The sequence below is a fragment of the Globicephala melas genome, chromosome 2 (assembly GCF_963455315.2).
Source record: "Globicephala melas chromosome 2, mGloMel1.2, whole genome shotgun sequence".
NCBI lineage: Eukaryota > Metazoa > Chordata > Mammalia > Artiodactyla > Delphinidae > Globicephala > Globicephala melas.
In genome coordinates this window covers 134,795,371-134,820,922 of record NC_083315.2, presented here as the reverse complement: position 1 = coordinate 134,820,922, position 25,552 = coordinate 134,795,371, and the positions used below count along the sequence as shown (strand labels likewise).

General features: G+C 34.9%; 2 protein-coding genes across 3 annotated transcripts in view; one reads left to right on the top strand and one right to left on the bottom strand.

Annotated features, from left to right (window-relative positions):
* ARMH4 (armadillo like helical domain containing 4) overlaps window positions 1-25,552 on the top strand; it is a 251,733-nt gene that overhangs the window by 47,025 nt on the left and 179,156 nt on the right. The window lies entirely within an intron of this gene.
* ACTR10 (actin related protein 10) lies at window positions 388-25,030 on the bottom strand. Of its 2 annotated transcripts, XM_030855105.3 has the most exons (13): window positions 24,852-25,029; window positions 22,645-22,717; window positions 20,671-20,753; window positions 19,309-19,417; window positions 17,562-17,669; window positions 15,257-15,324; window positions 14,908-14,987; window positions 10,658-10,693; window positions 6,941-7,020; window positions 6,788-6,861; window positions 4,165-4,246; window positions 2,525-2,726; window positions 388-1,215 (listed from the first exon to the last, which is right to left on the bottom strand). In XM_030855105.3, exons 1-13 carry the CDS (start codon window positions 24,926-24,928, stop codon window positions 1,034-1,036), a joined length of 1,254 nt encoding a protein of 417 aa, XP_030710965.1. In that variant the 5' UTR covers window positions 24,929-25,029; the 3' UTR covers window positions 388-1,033. The 2 variants fall into 2 exon arrangements, with proteins under 2 accessions (XP_030710965.1, XP_060150832.1); XM_060294849.2 differs by lacking the exons at window positions 19,309-19,417; window positions 20,671-20,753 and having other exon boundaries at window positions 24,852-25,030.

Below are 25,552 nucleotides of genomic sequence, written 5' to 3'. Positions count from 1 at the left end.
ATCCTTTCCTGTTCTTAATGCCAGGAACCAGCTCTTTCAAGTGTGACTTGGTGTTGGTATCTTCATACATAAATCATATAGCAAAAGTAGGAAGGATCCAGAAAAAGGACAATCAAAATGATTGAACTATGAGTAAAAATGGACTTGGGATATATAGTCTAGAAAATGTATAAATTCATAATCGGTCTTCAGGACTATGAGCATACATACGCATATATTTCCCATCTTCATAGGTATTTAGAAAGAATGAAACCAGCAAAATTCTCGTAAGAGGCAGTTCATTAAAAACAAAGGAAGAAAAACAAACAAAAATAAAAATTAAATAATGACTGAGTACATATTTCAAAGAACCCCTGCCTTAGAAGATAAAAAGCACAAAAGATTAAAGACATTATGAATACATGTTTATAAAGCAGTTTCATAAAAATGCATAAAATGAGTATCTCCGCATAAAAATGAAATATCTTTTTTCTTAGCAATTCATAAAATAAACTGTAAAGTTAAAAAGTGAACATTTCCCCATTTTCCTTACCAAATGCTTAACTATGCTACCCAACATTCTCAGCCCAAAAGTAGCATAATTATAACATGGACACAAACATCAAAACAAAAGGATTTTAAGACACAGACCCATGTTAATACTTGAAATAACTGGAAAAGGTAACATTATTCTTTAAATAAAATAATTGTTGAACACAATGAAATTAATGAAGTCTCCAATGCCCAGGACAGATTATGTGAATTGTGGAGGGACAATGTTTTTGTTCTTTTTGAAAAATGAACTATGCAACGAACTTCCAAAATTAACTGCTTTACTATATTTTATTGATATAAATACAACTAATTTCAATAAGCATCAGCTACCATTCTACCATTACACCAAAGGCAAAATGATTAAATACTAATGTGAAGTATAATTACAGAAACGCTTGCACTTCTACTAAAGTCATCTCTAACACCACCCTATATACTTTGTACAGTTTGCTTGTAATTGATATTTGAAAAGAAGCAAAGCTGAATTTTAATCAAACTTTCATTTCTCAGTGGAAAATGCTCTCTTCATCAGAGGTGGTTGAGCCTTCCCGACATCAAACATCATTTCCAAAGGTGGGTTATTAAGAGAACACCAATCAGGTATACGGCCTGTCTGGTTATAATATTCCTTTGAGACTGAACGGCTCCCAAGTATGTCTTGCAGTGCTCCAAAAATAGCTCCTGTGTGGTAAACATATTTTTATAGCTGATATGAAAACTTTTACTGGAAAATTTTATGTACACATACATCCACTTCATTATAAGACAAGAGAGAATAGGTAAAATTCAGTAATGCATATTCACAGTCTTCAAATTAATTCCGGTTAAGTTGTTCTATATCCTATATTTTGAAAAACAGGCTAAGCCATAACTCCTGTGTTGAAACTAACTTAAATGTTCTAAACTAGATTATAGTGAAAATGATAAGTATTACTGTGTTTAAATGCAGGTAGAGTGAGGTAGAGTAAGGTGGAAAGTATTTTCAACTCTGTGTAAACACAAGAAATAATAATCTTAGTTTTCTTTGCCACACTCTAAGATTATATGTCAGTAAAAAAACAGCAGTGCAAAACTCAATAAGCCAACCATAGTATCCTAAGAGTCTATGCTGAAGACCTTATAAAGACCCGCAAGGCAGTTTCAAAAAAATAACTTAGTGACCAAATCCATTCTTCCTAGATCAAAATTACGTTTTGACCAAATTCTACTTTATAAGAAATATAATACGTATCAATTTAAATCTCAAGACTTGTTTTTTCTCTCTAAATGATCCTGATACCTATGAGCTGTAACTGCATCATAAGACACATATCAGAACTTAACACAAATATACACATCTATGATTGTTCTCTCTTCAAAGTAATCTCTTTATTAGGCTATTTCCGTATTTCAATAAAACTATAAAACTATCATTTCCTAAAACATTCAATAAACTCAGTCACAAAATATAGTGTAATTATAAAATAAAGAGATCAGTTTTCATATATGGCTCACAAATTAGCTTTGTAAGGAATTAAAACAAGGGTTTTAAGCAATGGTAGCATAATTAAAATAAATGCATAGCTATCACTATCATTATGCGGGATGACTTTAATTGGACAGAGTTCACTGAAAAAAAATAGAAGTGCAAATGATAAGAGAAATAAGTATATAATTCTGAAAACTAATAATTTAAGGAAAAGTAAATGTTCAAAGAAAATTATTTAATAGTTCTATTAGTTTACTAAGTACACAATTTTGAACAATGAATCATCTGTTCTAATATAACCATTAGTAATGTCATTCAGGAACCAATTACTATATAATCATTATTTTTAAAAGTGAAATTCTTGGGAATTCCCTGGCAGTCCAGTGGTTAGGACTCCACACTTCCACTGCTGGAGTGCCTGGATTCAATCCCTGGTCGGGGAACTAAGATCCCGCAAGACACGTGGTATGGACAAAACAAAAACAAAGACAAAAACAAAAAAGAAAAAAAAGCAGTTCTTACCTCCCAACCAGGCTACACAATTAGCCTTTGCAGGTGGAGTATGAATTCGGAATGTCTTGGTGCCAAGTATTTTTTTATATTTTGGTTTTTCTACCAAATACCTTATTTCTGCAAGTAGTCTGTGGAGGAATCCTGGCAACATAGACGTGCCACCTATGACTACCAAGTTCTCTGCTAGTTGCTTCCTAGTGTCTATTGGGCACTGTTATTAAAGAGAAAGAAAAAAAGAATTAACTATAAATAATGCTTCATTAAATTTAAGAAAATATACAGATTATTAGGTGATCATTTGTATTACAAGAAAGGGCCACAGCAAGGTTTCTTTTCTTTAATTAATTAATCTATTCATCTACCTATCTATCTGTCTTTGGCTGCATTGGGTCCTCGCTGCTGTGTGTGAGCTTTCTCTAGTTGTGGCGAGCGGGGGCTACTCTTCATTGCAGTGTGTGGTCTTCTCATTGCAGTGGCTTCTCTTGCTGTGGAGCACGGGCTCTAGGTGCATGGGCTTCAGTAGTTGTGGCACACAGGCTCAGTAGTTGTGACGCATGGGCTTCGTTGCTCCACGGCATGTGGGATCTTCCCGGACCAGGGCTTGAACCCGTGTGCCCTGCACTGGCAGGAGGATTCTTAACCACTGCGCCACCAGGGAAGCCCTTTTATCTTTTTGTTTTTTTAATTGGGGTATAATTGTTGTACAATGTTGTGTTAGTTTCTGCTGTACAGCTAAGTGGAGTTCCCTGTGCTATACAGCAGGTTCTTATTAGTTATCTATTTTATAATATTAGCGTATATATGTCAATCCCAATCTCCTAGTTCATCCCACCCCTCAAAAAGGGCTACAGCAAGGTTTCTTTAACAAGAGTTTTTCAAGTGGCAAATAAACCCCATGATAATATTATCATGTACTTACATAAATCCTTAAAGATTTAAAAAGCTAATAGTGTAGACTTTTAAATTCCACAGGGAATATAGTAGTAATATGGGAGTATTCTCATTTTCAGGGTAGAATGACTGAGCTGGGCAAAGAACATGAGAAGAAATAACTTTTCATTTCTCTTTTAGTAAGGAAAACATGTGGAAACCTGATTTTTCTAAGGTACTATATCCAAAGCCTGTTATCGAGTGGGAAGGTAACATTCTTAGAAAAATTGTTTCCACATCAGTTCTCTCTAAGCATCAGGAATGTTACAGTCCTTCAATGATGTTATGTTTTTCATAAAGTCCTCAAGTAGAGCCATAGAGGTAGACAGTATCTCCCAAAGTGATAGTATGTTATAGGAGTTCTATGGTCCCACAGTCATTAAACAAAAGAGACATATACCTTGTGGAATGAAAAACTTAATACTACACAAACCTACATTTGAAGAAACTACAAGCCATACTAGGTACAAAATAAAAATCTGTTATCGTTGTCATGGAAAAAATGCATGATGTGTCTATAGAACGTATTATCCCGGATTTGAAATGTTGTGGGTACCATATATAAGTGCCAAAGTAAAACTCATTAACTATAAAACTTCACATAAAAGCTAAAAAATGTAACTAATGGCTAAAATTAAAAATACAGACAATATGATTTTTAAAATTTCTCTGTAAAGGGCTGTATTCATAAATTGAAACCTTTTACAAAATAAAAGTACCTGCATAAGGGAATCCAATATTAAAGTGGCAACTGATTTCTCTTCATTATCTTGCTCAAAAAGGATTTCCACAACCGAATCTCTAATGAGATTAAAAACAGTGTTTTGTTGGCATCACATAATATGACATAGTACATACCATTAGTTCTACTGACATATTTTTAGGTATCAGTACTATATTAATGTAGAGTAATGGTTAAAACACAAGGTGTTTGCATTTGTAAATGAGAAAAATAATAGCACTTGCCTCACAGGTGTTGTGATAGAGATTCAATGAGTTAATAGAACAGTGCCTGGCACATAGGAGGTACTCCCTAAGTACTAACTATAACTATTATTATTATGTATAGATTTACAAATATTTTGTCCACCTTAAACCTAATAACAGAAAAGGAGCGAAATTCTGTAATAGTTGGTAGAATTCAACAAGCAGATCAGTAGTGATACAACAGATTTAAAACCAAACAAGACCCTCCCCCACCCAGCCCAAAGTATTTCTTTGTTTTTAAAAACAATACATGGCAAAGATGGCTAGTTGCCTAATAAAATACTCATGTGCCTGTTCATTTTCAAATTAAAAGATATAGAACTATTAGGGTTATTTTTGGTAGCACAAGGAAGATCTTTGTTGTGATGGAATAGTTCTATATCTTGATCGTGGAGGTGCTGATTATGGAAATCTACATGTGATACAATTACACAGAACAATATATACACATTGCACCAATGCCAATTTACTGGTTTTGATATTGTACTATAGTTACATAAGATGTATCCATTGGGAGAAACTGGGTGAAGAGTACATGGGACCTCTCTATATTATCTTAGCAACTTCCTGTGAATCTGTAATTATTTGAAAATAAAAAAAGATAAAACTCCTATAAGCTGGATACAATGCCCCTCCCCAGTTGAAACACTGTATTTATCAGCCTCCCTTGCAGCTAGATATAGCTAAGTACCGGACAATGAGATGGAGGCAAAAGTAGTATGTGGGACTGCTAGGAAGTCCACTTTAAAAGGAGAGGAAGCATTTTTCTCTTTTCCTTCCTAGGATTGCATGCTTGAAACACGGATGGAGTAGCTAACTTTACCAACTACCCTGGACCCCAAGGACAAGGGCTACACCTCAAAGATGATAGGTGGAAGGAAGCTTGGGTCACTGGTAGCAGTTATCATACCATCCTTGGACTATCTACCTCTGAACTTCTTTTAAATGACAGACAAATTCTATCTTGTTGAAGCCACTATTTTCAGGTTTGTATAACTGGTAAACTGAACCCTAACCAATGCAATATAAAGCTATACATATACATACAATATCTTTTAAAATAAAACTGGGACCATACTATGCATACTACTTTAAAGATTTTTGAATCTTTTTCAAAACATAAAATTCTCTTCCTGATATTCAACCTACTTCCTAACTGTCGATTTTGTTAGTACAGTATACTGAGGTCTACAGTATGCTGAACACTCACTCACTCACAGTTAGTTAGCCACTTGCCTCTATGCCTGCGTACTTTTGCTTCTACCAGTTGAGCTAAATACTCACAAAGCATCAGTTTTCTTTTTCCAAATCTTTGTCAGTTAATTTGATATTGAAATGACATAATTTAACAATTATCACTTAAGCAATGAAATATTATGGTAGAAAATAAACACTTATTTTCTTCTCTTATTCTGGGCTCCACTAAACAATCAGGAGAAATTTTTACGTAGTAAATTAGTGAATATAACTTAACTAAAAGGTAAAATGATAAAAACTTACTACCAAAAAGTGTTACATTCTGACTTTTTTGTTTCCCCAACCTACTATCTTTAACATCTGTATATTTATGTTCATCCTTCTAGTATCTCAACCTCTATGTTAATTATCTCAAAATCTAACAGGATCTTCTATATTTATATAATTCTTTTCTGTGCATCTTCTGATCTAATATTTTACAGATGAAACTTTTATAATACAAATTTTATATAGCTTGGGTATAAACAAAAATTACAGTTACCAATATAATCATGTAAGTCCTTGACAACTTATATTGCATCATCAGACCGAATAATGAATAATAAAAAGGTGAATTACTAACTGCTCCTAAAGATTTAGTATATTTGGAATAATGCATTCTTTCTAACAAGACAATGTTTTAAAGCAGGAGTCAGCAAACTATGGCCTGCAAGCCAAATCCAGCCCACTGTCTGTTTTTGCAAATAAAGTTTTATTGGAACACAAGTCATGCTCACTCATTTACACATTGCCTATGGCTGATTCTGCACTCCAACTGTACAGCTGAGTAGCTGCAACAGAGACCATATGGCCCACCAATCCTAAGGTATTTACCATTTGGTCCTTTACAGAAAAAGTCTGATGAATCCTGTTTTAAAGTATCATACTTTATTCTCCATCTCAACTAATGGTTGATTCTGAATTACTTTGAAGAACAGAAAAAAAATTTTTTTTAAGTTTTAAAACATTAAAAAGTCGAATAATAAAAATAAACACGAATGATGAGGCTTAATGAAAAACACATAATTATTAAATCAACAATACTAAAGGCTTATACAAATATTCAGGCCAAAAATTTATTTCAGTTCATTAATTTGCTCATAAAAATTAAGGTCTAACCTGATTGATCCAAGGACATGTAAAATCTTCTCTCCATCTAATGGGTAGTCAACATTTGGAGGTGGTGAGGGACGCTGAAATATAAGTATCATAAGCATAAGTATACAAATTACAACCTCTGAAAAAAAGAATATACATTTATTTTTAGCTTACCTCAGTATTCCCATCAATATTAAATTTTGCTGCTTGGATTTTTAGTCCACGCTTCAGATCACTAACAAAGCAAGTGCGCACTTAAAAGAAAAGGAGACACTGTTATGGTTTGTGATTGAATCAATGTCCCACTTAAAACAATTCTATTCAAGTGGACATGTTAATCATCTGTTCCTTCCGATTTTACAAACTATCTGTCTTTAGTTGTTATGGTTTGTGATTGAATCAATGTCCCAGTTAAAACAATTCTATTCAAGTGGACATGTTAATCATCTGTTCCTTCCAATTTTATAAACCATCTCCGTCTTTAGTTAGCTTATGACAATTTATACACATATAAAAAACTTTTCATTCACTGAGGAATCATAAGACATGTTCCATGTTCGTCTTCCACAAAGCCACATTAAAAAAAAACAAAACCATATTTGAGGAAACTTATGTTCTTTGATATTCCTTGTATAAAGAGTACCATAATAAAAATAAATTTTAGCATCATGAAAATGTAGCCATTCTAATTGAACAGCATATCTCTTTGAACCAGATTGATTTATATCTAATCTTACTTATCTATCCTATTCTTTTTTAAAAATGTTGGTTGGTCAGAACACAAAGCTAAATTTTGGTCTTAGTTACAGTAACACTCCTTAGTTTAGGGTTTTCTGGCATGATAATTTTCTCCCTCTTGCACACTATATCTTCTTTTCTTTCACTATGAACATTTATTCTTTTAAAGATTATTTCTGTTGCAAAGTACCTTTTATAATAAGCGGGTGCAAATTATTTTCAGAAATAGGTAAGGAATAAAAAATTTTTTCAAGTAGAGACAAAATTGATGTTGAGGGACTTCCCTGGTGGCTCAGTGGTTAAGAATCCGCCTGCCATTGCAGGGGACATGGGTTCCAGCCCTGGTCCAGGAAGATCCCACATGCCACGGAGCAACTAAGCCCGTGCACCACAACTACTGAGCCTGCACTCTAGAGTCCGCGTGCCACAACTACTGAAGCCCGTGTACCTAGAGCCCGTGCTCCACAACAAGAGAAGGCACTGCAATGAGAAGCCAGTGCACTGCAACGAAGAGTAGCCCCTGCTCGCCACAAATAGAGACAGCCCATGTGCAGTAATGAAGACCAAATAAATATATTAATTAATTTTTAAAAATTGATGTTGAGAGCAAGAAATCTAATGATTTGGTTAATGACTTGCAAAACATGCTGACATAAACATACATTATACAAAATTCTTTTCATTTACTAATTCAAAATATATTTGTTAAGAATCTACAATATGCCAAGAACTGTATAACGCAGGAAACTATATTCAATAAAATCTTGTAATAACCTATAATGGAAAAGATTCTGAAAAAGAATATATATAACTGGGGACTTCCCTGGCAGTCCAGTGGTTAAGACTCTGTGCTCCCAATGCATGTGTTTGATCCCTGGTCGGGGAACAAAGATCCCATAGATTGCATGGCACAGCCAAAAAAAAAAAAGAAAAGAATATATAAAGCTGAATCAGTTTGCTGTACCCTGAGACACTGTAAATCAACTATACTTCAATTTAAAAAAAAAGAGTTTACAATATGCTAATATGCTAGACAGTAAGCTACGTGCTCAAGTTACTTACATATTTTATACTTTAAGTCCTCATAACTAAGCAAGGTAAATACTTAGACGTCAACATCTTACATACTTGGCATATGAAGGTGTTCTTCTTTAAGGAAACCAAATTCACTGAATTAAAAATCTAAGAACAGATAAATTACACTTAAGGATTTTAAAATAATTGAAAAAAATGTAGGTACTACATAAGTAACTAATATAAATGAGTGGGCAAGAGTATGTGTACGTATTGCATATTTGTTTTTAATAGAAACGGGTTCCTACTGTACATATTATTCAGCAACATGCTTTTTCCCTTAATACATTATGGATATCCTTCCAAATCAATACATCTAGCTCCTCCTTTTAAAAAGCTATATGGTGGGACTTCCCTGGTGGTCCAGTGGTTAAGAATCCACCTTGCAATGCAGGGGCAACTAAGCCTGTGCACCACAACTAGAGAGAACCCACGCGCCGCAACAAAAGATCCTGTGTGCCGCAACTAAGATCCGACGCAGCCAAAAATTAAATAAATAAATATTTTAAAAAACAAATAAAAGCTATATGATATTCCTTATTATGAAGTCACCAAATTTCATTCAACATACCCTCTTAGATAGGATGCACACTTTTCAATTTTTATATATATGTCAGAATGCTTTCCAAAGAGTTTAATTTTCAATTCTTACTAATAGCAATATATTAATTTTCCCATAATCTCACGAATACTAAATGTCTATCTTTCAAATTTTTGCCAATCTGATGTTTCCCTGGGTAATGGGAAAGTTGAACATCTTTTCACAAGATGGAAGCTATATGGAAAGAAACATTCCAAGGAATTATCAACTGTTACATCATGGGGGATAGGACTGGAAGAACAAAAGGGAAACTATTTATTTCACTTGAGATATTTCTGTATTATTTGAGCTTTTGCAATAAGCATGTACAAATGACTGAAATTTTATAATAACTGAAGAGATTTTAGATAATTATACAACATAAGTAAGCAATATAATGAAGAACAAGATCCATTTTGCAGCCCTAGGTCTAACCCTACCTATTGTGTGACACTGATATTTCAGGGACCCAATTGTACCAGATTATCTCCAGGTCCCATTTAACTTTAAAATCCATTATTGTCTAATTCTCTATTAAATATTCTAGAGTATTAATTTTACATGACACTTTCAGTAATGAAGAACATTACATTATAGTTTAACTGCTTTTCCTTTTAGTGAATCAAAATACCAGAAAACTCAATTTAAATATTATCATAAAAATACACTCTAGCAAAGGAGAAGTAACATATCTTATTAAAGTGAATCTAATATACTTTACCCAACTGTAGAATTTCTGAAGTCAGTAAAATGACTGACCTTATAAAAATGACCTTTAAAATACTAGAGTTTAAAAAAATGCTAAACAACATAAAATCAGTGGCTTTCATAAGTAATGTAACTGTTAATTCATACTGTGAAAACTACTAATTCCCTAGTAACTCTCTATACTCTATCATTGAGAAGTTACTTCAATAATACATCAGGCTTCCCTGGTGGCACAGTGGTTGAGAGTCCGCCTGCCGATGCAGGGGACATGGGTTCGTGCCCTGGTCTGGGAGGATCCCACATGCCGCGAAGCGGCTGGGCCCGTGAGCCATGGCCACTGAGCCTGCGCGTCCGGAGCCTGTGCTCCGCAACGGGAGAGGCCACAACAGTGAGAGGCCCGCGTACCGCAAAAAAAAATAATAAATAAATAAATAAATAAAAAATAATAATAATACATCAAAAGTAATGCCAAAAGGGAATTCTCTGGTGGTCGAGTGGTTAGGACTCCATACTTTCACTGCCGAAGGCCTGGGTTCAATTCCTGGTCAGGGAACTGAGATCTTGCAAGCCACATGGTGTGGCCAAAACAAAAAAGTAATACCAAAAGCTTCCATAAATCTGAAGAAAAACCAATATTTTATTTACGTTATTCTATAGCCTAAATGTTAAATATTTTTAGGATATTACATTATGAATTTAATATATTTTATATCTGTGTAAATACTTAGAAACACTTGCCCTCCAAATGAATACTTAATGATGAAGGGGACAAAAATGGGAACTTAGTTTACCTTTAATGTCCTCCAAGATACCTTCTGGAATTGAACCTAAAACAGAAATTTTTATTTAGAACTACAGAACTTTATAAGCAGAAACAGTCTGTAAAATTGCATTCACATTTCCATTTTCCATTTCAGCAACCTAAAAAAAAATTTAAAAGTACCATAATTTTTTAAAAGCCAAATAAAAAAATCAACTTTGCTTTTAGGGAAGAAACTTCAGCATTCGAAGCCAAGCCAAAGCACGGAAGTTGAAGCCAGATGTGCACAAGGTGCTGAAGAAAGTCACTAATACTCATAAATTTGATAAAAATAAGACCTTAAAAATATCATAGAATAATTGGCAGTAGATAGGAATTGACCAAGAAAATATTTTCTACCATAAAAAGATTTGCTGGTTATCTGTGTTAAAGTACTTAGAAGAAATGGTAGGGCTTAAACATGAGCTATTTACTTTTCTTTTACAAAAAGTGAAGTTTCAAGTTTGCTTACATTTTCTGTGATAATAAATGACTGTCAGTGACATGCTAACCTAATACATATTTGTAAAAAGGATCACACACAGACTTTTAATTTTTTTCAAGGTAAACGTGACATTTTAAAAAATGAGTGAGAAAGTAGCTATTCAGAGAAACCTATATAATACAGGATGACTTTAGAAGATAGTATTTGCATATGTTACCACTGTTATGTGATTTTGTTGCCAATAAATCTAGGTTTCCAAGTCAGACTCAGAAACAAAGTTTTCTAACTTTAGAATCTTCTAAACTCAGAATTTTTAACTCATTGTTAAGTATGTAAGAATATTCTGATTGATCTGTAAGAACAAATTATATCAATGAAGACAGAAATTTATAGCTACAAAAGGAATCATGATTTAATAAGGGTAATCAGGCACTTCTTCCATCTGGAGCTACGTATCTTGTTAGCTACATCTTTACGTTATGACAGCTACTGAAACTAAGAATTAAGATAAAATTAAAACCACACTTTCAAAATGTTAAGCCATAACTTTTTAAAAATAATAAACAATATTTAATCACATTGCTTTTCTGAGAGGGAGCAAAAAAAATTTACCATTAGTAAGTATGACTTGAGAATTATTATTTTACCTTTATTATATTGTCCTTTCCAAATTCTTACCTCTGTGTTTTGTAATATAGTAATAATGATACACATATAGTTTATAAATAAATATAGACATAAATATGTATTGCAGGTACATGCTCAAAATTTTTTTACTATGCGGTCAGTGTGTGATCAAAAAGTTTGAAGACTCCTATTGTTAAATGTTAAAATTTATCTCACAGGGGGATAAAGATTTCCAAAATGATTTAAACCTGGCTATGAATAGATAAGAGAAATGTAACTAGATTATAAGAACCTGCAAATTTAAGAATAAGTGCTAAAAACCGTAACTTTTCACATGTGCTAAACTCTCTCTAGGAATATTCAAATAAATTCCAACATGTGCCAGAGACATTTGGTAATATGAAAAACAGTTTTCTTTAGGCAACATGGAAGGCAGGCTTCAAAATAAAGGGCTTATTTTAGCTGGGCGTAGATGGTGCTTTGGGAAGGGACTTTTCAATCTTAGGGAATAATCACAGCCATTTAAACTTTGCAAATGAGGAGTAGAAATAAGAGGCATTCACTGGCTCCGGCTTTGAAAAATCATATTTAAATTTCAGCTAATTACGGAGAATAAGAAGTACAATATTTTATATATAATTTACTTTTCAACTGTACACTTTTCAAATCAATGTACTTAGGTTAGTCTTTGTAAGTTTTAAGGTAGTATATTCATTCTTTTTTGAACTAGGTTCTAAATACTAAATGAAAGAGGCTCATTCAAAGTTCACTTAAGGATATCCCAGTATATGTAAGACTTATATCTAATCTTTGCTAAGGACCTTGACAAGAGATATTTAAAATACATTTGCATTTCTGATCCTCCTAAGTGGATCCTTCAGCAAACAGTGATATGATTTAATTCCTCAATTATTAGGATTGCAGACTCAAGATTTTTGGGGCATATGAGAGGGAAAGATTAGAATCACAGCCCAAGACAGTTGGTTAAAGAAAGGGGTGTCCAAGAACATACAGTTTAGAATTTTAAGGAAATGTCATAGTTTTAGTGAAGAGCTTCATTAAAAACATCTGGGAGACTTCCCTGGCGGTCTAGTGGTTAAGACTCCGCGCTTCCATTGCAGGGGGCATGGGTTCGATCCCTGGTCTGAGAACTAAGATCCTGCATGCCGTGGCATGGCCACCAAAAAAAAAAAAAAAAAAAGAAAACAAACTTGGGATGCTACACTAAACTTATTACCTTTGGATATCTTTTATTAACTAACTGTCATCATGATATACTAAAAAGGTAACAAAGTTTATCTGGAATAGAAAAATAATAATCTGATCTACAGAATGAAGAATGTGCTATTATCTTACCTACCTAAAGAAGAACAGGAAAACAATATATGCAAGGATAAATGTCCTAACAACCCACCTTTCTCTTTCCAACATTTATTCAGTGCCCAGGCACTTGAAAAATAAATAAGACACGGATTCTCAAAGTCTATTGAGGGAAACAGTTATCAGGTAAATGAGGCTGTTATATGTACTATAATAAATACTGCTGAGGGTGTAACAGAGAAGGGAGCAATTTATTCTGCTTAGGGAAAATGAGGAAGGTTTCACAATCAAGATGATCTTTCAGTTGAGTCATGTAGAGGGATCAAAAACCCAAATAGGTAAAGAAAAACATCCCAGGTAAAGAAACAGTATAAATGAAGGCACAGGGTTGTTGAAGAACAATGGTGCCAGGAAGATGTATGAAATTTACTGTAGCTGAAATAAGGTGCAAAGGGTTGAGTTTAGTAGTTAAAGCTAAGAGGTAGAATAAAGTCGGATTGTGAAGAAACATGCATATCAAACAGATAATTTGGGTTTTAACCTGTGGAGGCCAGCAAAAATTCTCAAGCAAAAGAGAAATGTAATCAGATTAATTTTGTGAAAGTTATTCCTGCTAACAGTGTGAAATAGACTAAATGGGTCCAAAAAGCAGGCTCCTGTAATAATCCAAGCAAGAAGCAATGAGGGCCTAGTTGACGTCTTTGTTTTCAGATGTTCTGTGTTGTGGAGGACAGAAAAAAAAAGAGATGAAAAAGAGATTTCTGAGGGAGAATTGAAAGGACTGATAAACTCCCAGTTATCTAAAATGGGAGCTCAGTAAGATATTATCTTTATCTAACCATGATTTGTTAAAATGAATTTAGGGAAAGAGATAATGTATTTACTTCTGGAAGCCTTAAGTTTGAGGTGCCGAGAGGGATGCCTAGTTTATATCTAATAATCAATTGGAATTATGAATATGAAGTTTAGAAGAAGGGTTGGGCCCAGTGATACACTTAAGAACCAACGGCATATTGATGTAGCTGAAGTTACGGGAACACATGAGATCACTTTTAAAAAGACAGTAGGAAGAAAAAAAGGAACAAAAAATAAACCGCTAGAAGAATATCAGCAGAGAAAGCAAGAGCAGAGGAAATTAAGAAGGAATACTGGAGAAATAAGAGAAAACCATAAAGGAAGAAAAGTCCTGAAAACCAAGGGAAGAGATAATAACAAGAGTATATGACAGGGCTTCCCTGGTGGCGCAGTGGTTGAGAGTCCGCCTGCCGATGCAGGGGACACGGGTTCGTGCCCCGGTCCAGGAAGATCCCACATGCCGTGGAGTGGCTGGGCCCGTGAGCCATGGCTGCGGAGTCTGTGCTCCACAACGGGAGAGGCCACAACAGTGAGAGGCCCGCGTATCAAAAAAAAAAAAAAAGAGTATATGATAATCCAGATGCAAACTATTATATATAGGATGGATAAACGACAAGGTCCTACTGTATAGCACAGGGAACTACATTCAATATCCTGTGATAAACCATAATGGAAAAGAATATGAAAAAAGTATATATATGTATAACTGAGTCACTTTGCTATGCAGCAGAAATTAACAACATTGTAATTCAACTATACTTCAATAAAATTTTTTAAAAAAGAGTATATGATAATCCATAATGTCAAAAGTTCTGGAAAGAATGAATAAAATTCAACTACTGGATTTGGTGATTAACAGCTCAATGATGACCTTATAATTGGAGCCATGTCACCAGAGTGATGTGAGAAAAAGAGAATAGCTATGCATTGGGGGGGGGGGAAATGAGTTGAACGAAAAGGGAATGTAAACCACTCAAAGTTTATAATGATTTTACCCATCACAGAGGGAAGGCTCTGTTCTTTAGCAGCACCTGTGTCAACAGTACATTGTTCCAATAGTTGAGTTTCCAACTCCCTGAAGATTAAAAAAAAAAAAAAGTTACTGGAATTACAATAATGCAACTGATATCCTTTTCTTATTTAATACTTTTACTTCATAACAGATCATGATGCTTTAAATAAAAGTGGTTTTACCCTTAAAAGATGAATATACTCAAGGCTAGTAAAGAATGGAATAAATAACATTAAATGTCCATACTACAAGTCCTCTATTGATCACTGTAAAAAAAATTTGCATTTTTTTGGCACAGGTGAAGCAAATGTGCTAAATGCCAAGAAACTTACTTGTGAAGAGCTTTTCCTCCTAGGGGGAGTGCCCCCCAACAATTTAGTACTGGGATTCCTTCATATATCTATAAGGTAGTCAAGGGTATTACTATTTTAGGAGGTAAAATGTGTTTCCCTCAGTATTTTCTTCACCTCTGCATTATTGTTCTAAATCAGCTTGGCTGGCAAATTCTTATTTCTTTTTTTAAAAAGAGTTACAGAAAAATCAGAGTCTTTTTCCTTCTCCAAAGGAAACAGTTAAACATATACATACACACATATATACACACACACACACACACAGAATTCATTCGTTAGAGCTTGGGTGTCCAACAATGTAGCCACTGACCACATGTGGCTATTGAGCACTTGAAATATGGCTGGTCCGAATTGAGAGGTGCTGTAAGAATAACCTCCACAGCAAACACAGAAAACTTAGTAATTAAAAAAAAAAAACCTGTAAAATATCTCATTATAATTTATTATATTGACTATATATTGAAATGATAGTATTTTAAATACATTGGGCTAGATAAAATACACTACTAATGGCCTCTCCCGTTGCGGAGCACAGGCTCCGAACACGCAGGCTCAGCGGCCACGGCTCATGGGCCCAGACGCTCCGTGGCATGTGGGATCTTCCCGAACCGGGGCACAAACCCGTGTCCCCTGCATCAGCAGGCGGACTTTCAATCACTGTGCCATCAGGGAAGCCCCTGAACTTTTAAAATTTGTAGCTCTTAGAAAAATTTTAAATTACGTACGTCTCACACTGTATTTCTATCAGAGCTGAGAGGACAGTGGACAATACTGTACTGTGGGTTTGCTACTTTATTTTATATATTGTTTTTGCTGATGTTTCATAAGTACATTATTTATGAAAAAGAAAAAAGTATATTGTTAAGAGCACTGGCTTTGGAGACAAACATGGGTTTATATCTTGGCTATACACTTAATATTAACTTGGGTCAACTACCATCTCAACTTTCAATCATATAATGAAGAGAATAATACTTTTGTTGCAGGGACTAACATACAAAATACTTTATATTTAAAAAAGCTATTGCCTAATTTAGTTCTTTAGGAGCTAATGATTCTTGATTTCCTTCCCATGAGTACTTCTTCTAATAAATACACACATAGGTCTCAAAATTGCAAGAGTCTTGCATTTATGTACTTCAAACTCCTTTTCAAATGTAGCAAATGTCTACTGTAACATTTCTAAGAGATGTTTACCTATACTCTACTTAAATTCTTATAATGATGGGGAATGGACCAGTTTATAGTCAGTAATTTCATTGTGGAACAGCTTAAATTACTAGGGAGTTCTTCCTAATGGCAAATGATATAAAAACTACAGCACTTACTGTGCAATTTACGTGCTAGGTCTTATGCTAAATATTTTACATACATTATCCCACTCAAGATACACAATGCCCTTATGAGGCGGAACTTTATAATTCCCATTTTACAGATGAGGAGACTAAGCCCAAAAGAGATTAAGCTACTTGACCAAAATCATACAACTAGAAAGAAGCTTAGCTGTCATACTGCCCCCATCATAGCCTCAGGAAATAGATTGAAAAAAAAAATCTATTTACTTTTCCACAGTGAGCCCTTCAGCTATTTGAAAGCAGATTTCACGTTGCCATTTAAGTTTTAACTTTTGATTTAACTTTCTCATTTATTTTTTTTAATTTTTTTATTTTTATTTATTTATTTTTCATTCCCCTATTCTACACTCCCTCTAGCCCCTGGTAACCACTAATCTACATCTGCCTTTTTTTCTTTTTCTTTTTTTTTTTTTGACGTGGACCATTTTTAAAGTCTTTATTGAATATGTTACAATATTGCTTCTGTTTTATGTTTTGGCTTTTTGGCCGTGAGGCATGTCAGATCTTAGCTCCCCAACCAGGGATCGAACCCGCACCCTCTGCACTGGAAGGCAAAGTCTCAACCACTGGACTGCCAGGGAAGTCCCTAACTTTTTCATTTCTGTTTCCAGTTATTCTTCATATGATCTTTTCTTAGAACTTGACTATCCTACCCATCTTCTCTGACACATCCTAATTAGCGGATATTCCTCTTAAAAACTGAAAGTAATAGGTCTGATCTCTGGAGTTTATACTGGGACCAAGTCATAATGACAATTTCTACAAAAAGTAAATTTAAGTCTCACAATCCTGTGAATTTTTTCCATATATGTCATATTTGTACATGATAACCCAAAATAGCTTGATGCAACAAAAACAATTTGTAATAAGCCTAATTATTCTAAAGTAGAGTAAAAACTGCAAAATTAGCTGGTTTACAAAAAAGATACAGGTAACACCAGGCTTTCCCTATATCCACAATCCAGGACCATGGCAGAGTTTATCCCAAGTGTAAGAAGAGCCATTAGATGACTTGGAGCAAGCAAGACAGATGGAACCTAGAAAACAACAAATCCAAAACAACAACAACAAAACCAGAATGAATGTCAGTAGTTGAAGGTGTTTCCCTTACATTTCAAATATATTTGAAAAAATTCATAATTATGATACCTACTCAACCATTTTATGGCACTAAATTAAGAATTAGTTGAGTTATTTGAATTTACACAATAAACAAAATACACTGTAACAAATAGAAACACTCTTTAAGTTCTCTAAGTCTTTTCATTCTGAAATGACAATTATGAAGCATTTTAATTAATTCAGTTCTCTTTTGGAGGGAAAACTGAAAAGGATAAAAGAAGAGGTCCAGAAACATACATTCAAAGGAAGATGCTAAATTTAAAAAATAAAGAGATGCCTTTATCATCAAAATAGAAATAGAGAAGAAGAATTCGTGATTGTCCTCATTCACAAAGTTCACAATATGAACTATATTCTAAAAATATTATAATATAGCAGTTAAAATTAAATTGAAGAACTACAAAAATCCTTAGCTCTAAGTGACATTTTTCAGTGAAAATTTGCCAGATCTGGTGACATCCCAAATATCAGGTAAATATTCAATCAAAATATGGAAGTCCATAATAACCAAGTGGCAAACAAAATAATGGCTATATTTCCTTTATCTAAGTACAGCAGGTATTCTGGTTATACACCACATAAGCATACTAACATAAATATAACTAAAATGCTAAGTTCAAGTAAAAATACAGAAAATCATCTATTTTATTCAGGTAAGAGCTAAAGTGACTTCCTGCTGTGTTTTGTGTTCTCCCTATTGCAAACCAAATTCCTGAATTAGTGACATCAGTAAGTACAGGAGGGTATGTAACCTGTTTCTCTGTGCCTGTCTTACTAAATTATAACTTAGAAATATTATCTGCCCTTATCTCATAAATACATTGTGATTTTTGATATATTTTGTGTTCAGTAGAATGTATGAAAATTACATTTACATGTGATTAATTTCTTATATACTATACACATTTTATACATTCTTCTAAATTGCTGAAAAACTCTAAATTCCTAAGGCAGAGATTTTTTTAAAAAGTTAAATAATAAAGATTCTGGCCTACTATGAAATATAATCATTTAAGTCATAATTTTGGTCTTTAAAATAATCTTGACTCCTATAAAATGAAAGCTACAAGTAATATTACTAATATCAAGATATAAGAGTCACTCCTGGCACTGCCCACTTACTCTATGGGAGACATTATTTGAATACTCCATTTAAGGGGAATTTAAAGCCTAAAATGAAAGAATTGGAGAATGTAGAACAGTCAGCAAAACTAAACAATGAAAACTAGAAAAGACCCGGAAGAAAAACATCAACTTCACAGCACAGAATATAACTTTTAATTTCAGAAAGAAGTCCCCAAACTTAAAACCTGTACTAAACTAAACAAACAAGGGAAACAGCAATAAAAAGAAACCTTCAATTATCTAAATATTAGATGAAATGCTTATTACGCATGAAGTAACCACACAAAGAAAGAAAATAAACGGTCAATTTGTAAAGGATTCAGTTTATTTTGTCATCCAATTCCTCTTTCCAATGAAGGAAATAAAATGAGGACCTTTTAGTTTAAGCTTTGAGTACGTACTAAAAACAACAACATAAAAAACAGGTACCTCAAAATACTTGAAAAGAACACGAGTGAGTGTCTCTCTGAAGTGGGAAGGACATAATACCGACTCAATAACCACAACTCTGCGGTCTCTGGGATTCACCAATAGATGCCTGAAAAGTGATAGTTTTGTTTTAAAAGTAAATAAAAGTTTGTATTTATTTTGGTACATAATGCAACTTGTTAAGATTAGAGAAATCGTACCACCTTCACTTAAGAAGCTTTACAACAAAAAGACATCTTCATTTTATTATCTGTGAAAGATCACGTTTTCATTTTTTAAATTTTTAAATGTTTTAAAATTTTTTATTCAGTTTTGAAAGGTTATTTTCCATTCACAGTTATTACAAAATATTGGCTCTATCCCTGTGTTGTACAATACAGCCCCGAGCCTATCGTACACCCAGTAGTTTGTGCCTCCCACTCCCTCACCCCTATGTTGCCCCTGGTAGCCCTTAGTTTGCTCTCTATATCTGTGAGTCTGCTTCTTCTTTGTTATATTCACTAGTTTGTAGTATTTTTTAGATTCCACAAAGAAGTGATATCATATAGTGTTTGTCTGTCTCTGTCTGACTTGTTTCACTTAGCATAATGCCCTCCAAATCCATCCATGTTGCTGCAAATGGCAAAATTTCGGGGTTTTTTTATGGCTCAGTAGTATTCCATGGTATATATCAATATATATGCCACAGAAAGATAACATTTTTGAACTCTTACTACGTGCCATGTACTGTGTCAGGAAATTTACATCTATTAACTCGTTTATCTCAGAAAACAAAAACTATAGCCTATTATGAATACTGAGTTGAGCCATTAAAAAGATATTTTCTTTTTTTAAGCTACAAAAGTAGTATATGCTCACAAGACTCCAAATGTTATAGAAGCTTATAACTTGGAAAATACAAAAATACCATATACCTCTACTACCCAGAAACTTTCACTTACAGCAGTTTATAGATTTTCATTATTGTGTATGTATACGCATATATTTTAACAAAAATATTCATTCCATAGATGTTGTTCTGCAACATGTTTTCAATTATCAGAATATCTAAGACATCTTTCTGTATCAGTACATATAGATACAGAACTTTTTAAATGACAATATAGTGTTTCACTATATGGATGTACAATAATTAAATTATCCAATCCTCTTTATTAATAGACATTTGACTTATTTTCAATATTTCCTTATGCTTGCTAGTTTCCTAGTCTTCAAATATATTTTTGAAAAGATCGAAAATAAGAAAGTTAAAATGGCAATGGAAATTAACCTTTTTTTTGCATTAGAAATAATACAACCACATATCAGTAGGATGGGCACTAGGAAAAGCTGGGGGGCGGGGGAAACACAATTGCATTTTACCTGAAATACAGTATGTGGATGAATTCCTTTAGGTAGGAATATAATTCTTCTGTATTGATATTATATTGTACAACTTTGATAGGCTATAAAAAATTAAAATGATTTATTAATTTATAATAATAAAATAATCTCAAACTAAAACATGCTTATTTATTTTTCTAATGGATTTTCTAAACAATTTGTATTGAGAATAGATACAAACATCAAATATAGATTAATCACTTAAATTAGAAATGTTTAAGAACTGGCATGTCCAAGATGACAAAATGTTTTGGTTTATGGAATAAAAATCTGTGTCCACAGTAAGTAAAGAGCTGTACTCATCACATTTTTCTTCCATCTGACATTATTTTGGCATCACCGATAAAAAGCAGCATCAATTAAAAAGCATCAAAGGCTTCCTCAAATACTCCAGACTTGGTTCAGTCCCTGTTATTTACTCCCAAAGCATTGACACTTTTTCTTCTGTAGCATCACCCCACTTAATTACTTGTAAAATGTCTACCTTCCCATTAGACTACAAACTCCATGGGGCAAGAACTACTTCTGGCTTGCTTATGATATATCCTCCTTCAACTGATACAGTGCCAGGAACAAAGTAAACAGCTCATAAATATGTGTGGCAAAAATGAAAACATGCATCATTAGCACTAAAGTAAACCCTACCAAACCATGGGTGCTAAGTCAACACTAACACATCACAAGGGCTCCATTTACTGTATCTTGCTCCAATATGTGCTTTTATGAAAACAAATATGCTCATATTTGTTAAATAAGAGAATAATGTCTATATGATGTGAAGGTTGTACAGTTCATATTAGGCAAGAGGAGCTGAAATGATGACAGCAGAGTTATAACCTTCATCAAGGTAAAGAAAGTCATCAACTCAGTGGTCACACAAATCAGCATTCTTTCAGATCTATTTTTAAAAAGTTTAAATGATCCCGTGTACCAGGGGCTCCCGTAACAGAGTGGAGCCCTTCAAGACTCTTTATTGGGCTGCATTTCTTCCTGGTCCCACCTTAACAACAGCCAGAGAGGCTCAGAGCTCATTTTTATATCTGCATTGTCTCAGCACCCACCAACCAACAGTTCCAATTATTTCATTTTATTTTAAATATCCCCAAGAGAGTTTCCAGCCACACTCAATCGCAACTCAAAGCTATTCCAATTTTTTCCTGAGGTATTAATTTTTGTTTTTCTAATGCTCGGATTACAAAGTTTCATGGGTTTTAAATAATCTACCCCAACCTACTTTTCCCCAAAACCTGTTTTTGTTTGCTATCAAGAAGAGGTTTTTCAGGAATGCAAATATTAAGTTATGGTAGAAAAATCTGTATTTGATTTTACAGGCAAATTTTATGGCATGTAAAATTATTCTTTCTATTGTTCTACAATTCCTACTCTACAAAATTAACTTTGGCAAGACTTGCTTTTAAAAACTGTGTTTTTCACAGGTCTTTTGAATTACAGATAAAGAAATGAGGACCTGGCTCATATTCTGAACAGGGTAAGAATAAAATGATTCCATAATTACATTACAAGGCTCAGACAATTATTTTATTGAGCTCAAAAACTTTCTCTTAATGTTATATAATTTCATTTATATACATTAAATAGAAAAAGCAAATCTATAAGACAAAGAACATCCGTGGTGGGCTCGGGGTGGGAATGGGGATTAACTATAAGTAGGCATTAGTGATGCTACTGGAATGACAAAAATGTTCTAAAACTGAGCTGTGGTGATGGCTGCACAACTTGATATATTTACTAAAAATCACTGAATCGCACACTTAAAATAGATGAATTTTACGGTATGCAAAATTAAACCTAAATAAAGAATCAAAAAAGTTTTCTTGGAATACAGTCTAAGCTATACATTTAGCACTGTTCTAATCAATCTTATTTAAAGTCACATTTAAAAATATTTTACAGTACAGCATTTATTTTGCTGATTTGTCATAAAAAAAATACCTTAGGCATGCCAGCTTTTTTTATCACACTAGGAATTATGCATCTTGGACCAGTTTCTCCAGCAAATCCACATCTACAAATAAACAGAAAATTGAAACAATTCAACTTATTATAACATTCTTTTTATATATTTGTCACAGAAACAAGTTTTTCTGTATTTTTTTTCAAAGTAGTGGTCACAAAAACAACTAGAAACATCTCTGATGTATTCAAAGGGACAAAAAAACTAAGGAAAAGTTAATACCATCTATTCATAATTATGTATTAAAGGTAAAAAATAAAATTGTTTCAAATTAGTGACAGTGAAATAAACCAGTGTATTATTTTAGGGTCGCATTTACTTTTTTTTCTGTTTTTAATTTTACTTGAATTTTAGGTAACACATCTCTACAGTCCTGAATCTGTACTCCACTATCTGACTTCATGTCTATAATTCATGTTACTCATAATTCCATCATTCTAATATCAGCTTCCATATTGATGCATTTCCTTTGGTCTAGTTTTTAAACTATGCATATGTGACATAATTATAATCACACTGTTCACACATCATGAATTCATAAAATAAGATTCTGCCCATATTGTTAGTCTTCACTGCTATCATTTTTTAAATTGCATAAAATATTTCATCCCTTTTAAAAAACTATTCTCCTTTCTAGAGTATTTAAGTATTTCCATTTCTGTTTCACGTAAAACAAAACTTTGCTAAAAATGTTGTTAAAAAGGATTGCCATGTAAGTTTAGTCTTAATATCTTTCCTTGTCCTGTCTGGTTTTCAGTACTGCTCTCCTCCTATTCCCAAATAGCTCTCTCCATCTTCTTTTAGTCACATCCCCATGTTTACTTGACTTGTACCAGTGCTCCTCGAATTCCCCAGGATGCACAAACTCATCTTATCACCCTCCTGTTGTCTTTGTCAATAACCGTCCTCCTATATAGTAGTTCCATTTCTCATTTCCACAGCATACCTAAAATAATTATCTTTTGGTGTCAGCCTCAAGGTACTTACTATGGTATTTAAATAAACCTTTAAAAATAAATAAAAATATATAATTATGGGAGCATCTTGCTTAGAACAGTAAGAGAATAACATGAACCAAGGACTATGTTTAATCCAATTCTGGAGCACCTGAAGTCCAATTTTCCTGTTTTTTTTTTTTTTTTCTTTGGCAGCACTGGGCGTCTTGTGGGATCTTAGTTCCCCAACCAGGGATTGAACCTGGCCCTCGGCAGTGAAAATGCCCAGTCATAACCACTGGAGCACCAGGGAATTCCCTCCAATTCTTAAATAGGCTCTTTTGACCACTTGTTCAACAAATAGTTATTAAACACATACTACATGTCAGGCACTGTTCAGAGACATACAAAATTTTTTCAAATGTTTCCATTTCAGATAGAAGATGCAATTCTGGCTGTCACGTTCCTTTTTCTTGAGAGCAGTACAAGGGCTCTCAATCCGGAGTCCAAGGACCACTGCGATGGTCCACCAACCCCTGAAATTGTGTGCAAATATTTTAAGGTTTGTGTATTTGTGGCTTTCTTTCGGTCGTCAAAGGGATCTATGCCATCCAAAAGGTTGAAAACCACTACTCTAGTGTTTACAAGTTGCCTTTTAAAATGTTAAATTTCCTAATCTAAGAGTTGGTGGGTGGGAGCAACGAAGACTCTCCAGAGAATTATCTATAGGGTTTCAGTTTTTCATGCATTCAGCCTTCCTAATTCGACTTCCTACTCTTGGGAAGCAGTAGCCCTGCCTTAAACATATTTGAATTTCCAACACCAATAGCATCTCTTTTCAATAAATGCTTAATAACGGAGGTCGTCATCAAGCATTACAGTTCGGTTGCCACCTCCCTAAGCAGATAAAGCCAGATAAGCGGGGCCTAGGTCATCGCTGTCATCCCCTGCATAGATGACCCCAAAGAGTCCGTTCAGTTTGGGGTGACGACCGGGGCAACAACGAAGGCAACTTTCCCGAAGCCTCCTGGGCCTCTCCAGGAGTCAGAACCTGACCGCTCCACCGGATTCCCGGGATTTGCATCGCCCACGGTGTAAGTAACAAGGGCCGTCATTTGCGGGTCCTGGGGGAAGAAGTGGAGACGGAACAAGCCGCCTCTGGAGCCTGCGACGAGGACCCGGGCTGGGCCTGGGGCTCGGCTACCCGCCCTCCCCTCGGGACGACTGCAGCTGGCGCCGCGGCCACTCACTTGGTAAAAGACTCTCCCAGGTCTATCACGACCGCCGTTTTCTCTCCGCCGCTCCCCAAGCCCTCGTACAGCGGCATGGTAGTAAACAAGCCGGTAAGGAGACGGGCGTAGCCAGACCTCGGCTGCCAACAGCTCTCGGCTCTCGGGGGCGGGGCTGGGGCGACGGCGCGCAGGTGGTGGCGACGGCGGGGGCCTCGCGTGGCCGCGGCGCACGGGGCCCGGGCTGTCCCTGGCTGTGCCTCACTCCGCGTCGGGCTTTGAACCCTCGCAGGAGCTCGCGTCCCGGGGACTAGGAAGGTACGGGTGCAGGCAGCTGCTGATCTAGATGCGGGGGATGCAGAGGACCGAGGCGATCAGGCGCGCCGGGTGCCCCGAGTTGGGGCGGAGTCAACCCCTGGGTCCTTCCCTTCGGACACGCCCTCAAGTGGCGCAGGGGCTGGGGTCCTTTCGAGAGCTTCTGTGGTTAGATCGCTGAACCTCTCCATTGCAGAGGACGCTGAGAGAAGTCACAACCCCAAAAGCTTTGATTCCTGCAGTCTTGGGACAAAGTTTGCTGTGCCAGGTGTTTTGCCTATCATTTATTCTTCGCAAGAAATATCGGAAGTAGGTGTTACCTCCTTACGTGTTTGAACCGAAGTAATGTTCCCAGTGCCCCACCGCCAAGCCAGGATTGGACCCCAAGACTTTCTGATTTCAAAGCC

Coding starts and splice junctions, on each gene's coding strand:
- ACTR10 (XM_030855105.3), bottom strand. CDS start 24,928: ATGCCGCTGTACGAGGGCTTGGGGAGCGGCGGAGAGAAAACGGCGGTC. Junction 7,021..10,657: donor TATCTTGGAGGACATTAAAG/GTAAACTAAGTT, acceptor TTTTCTTTTAAG/TGCGCACTTGCTTTGTTAGT. Junction 6,862..6,940: donor ATATTGATGGGAATACTGAG/GTAAGCTAAAAA, acceptor CTTATATTTCAG/CGTCCCTCACCACCTCCAAA.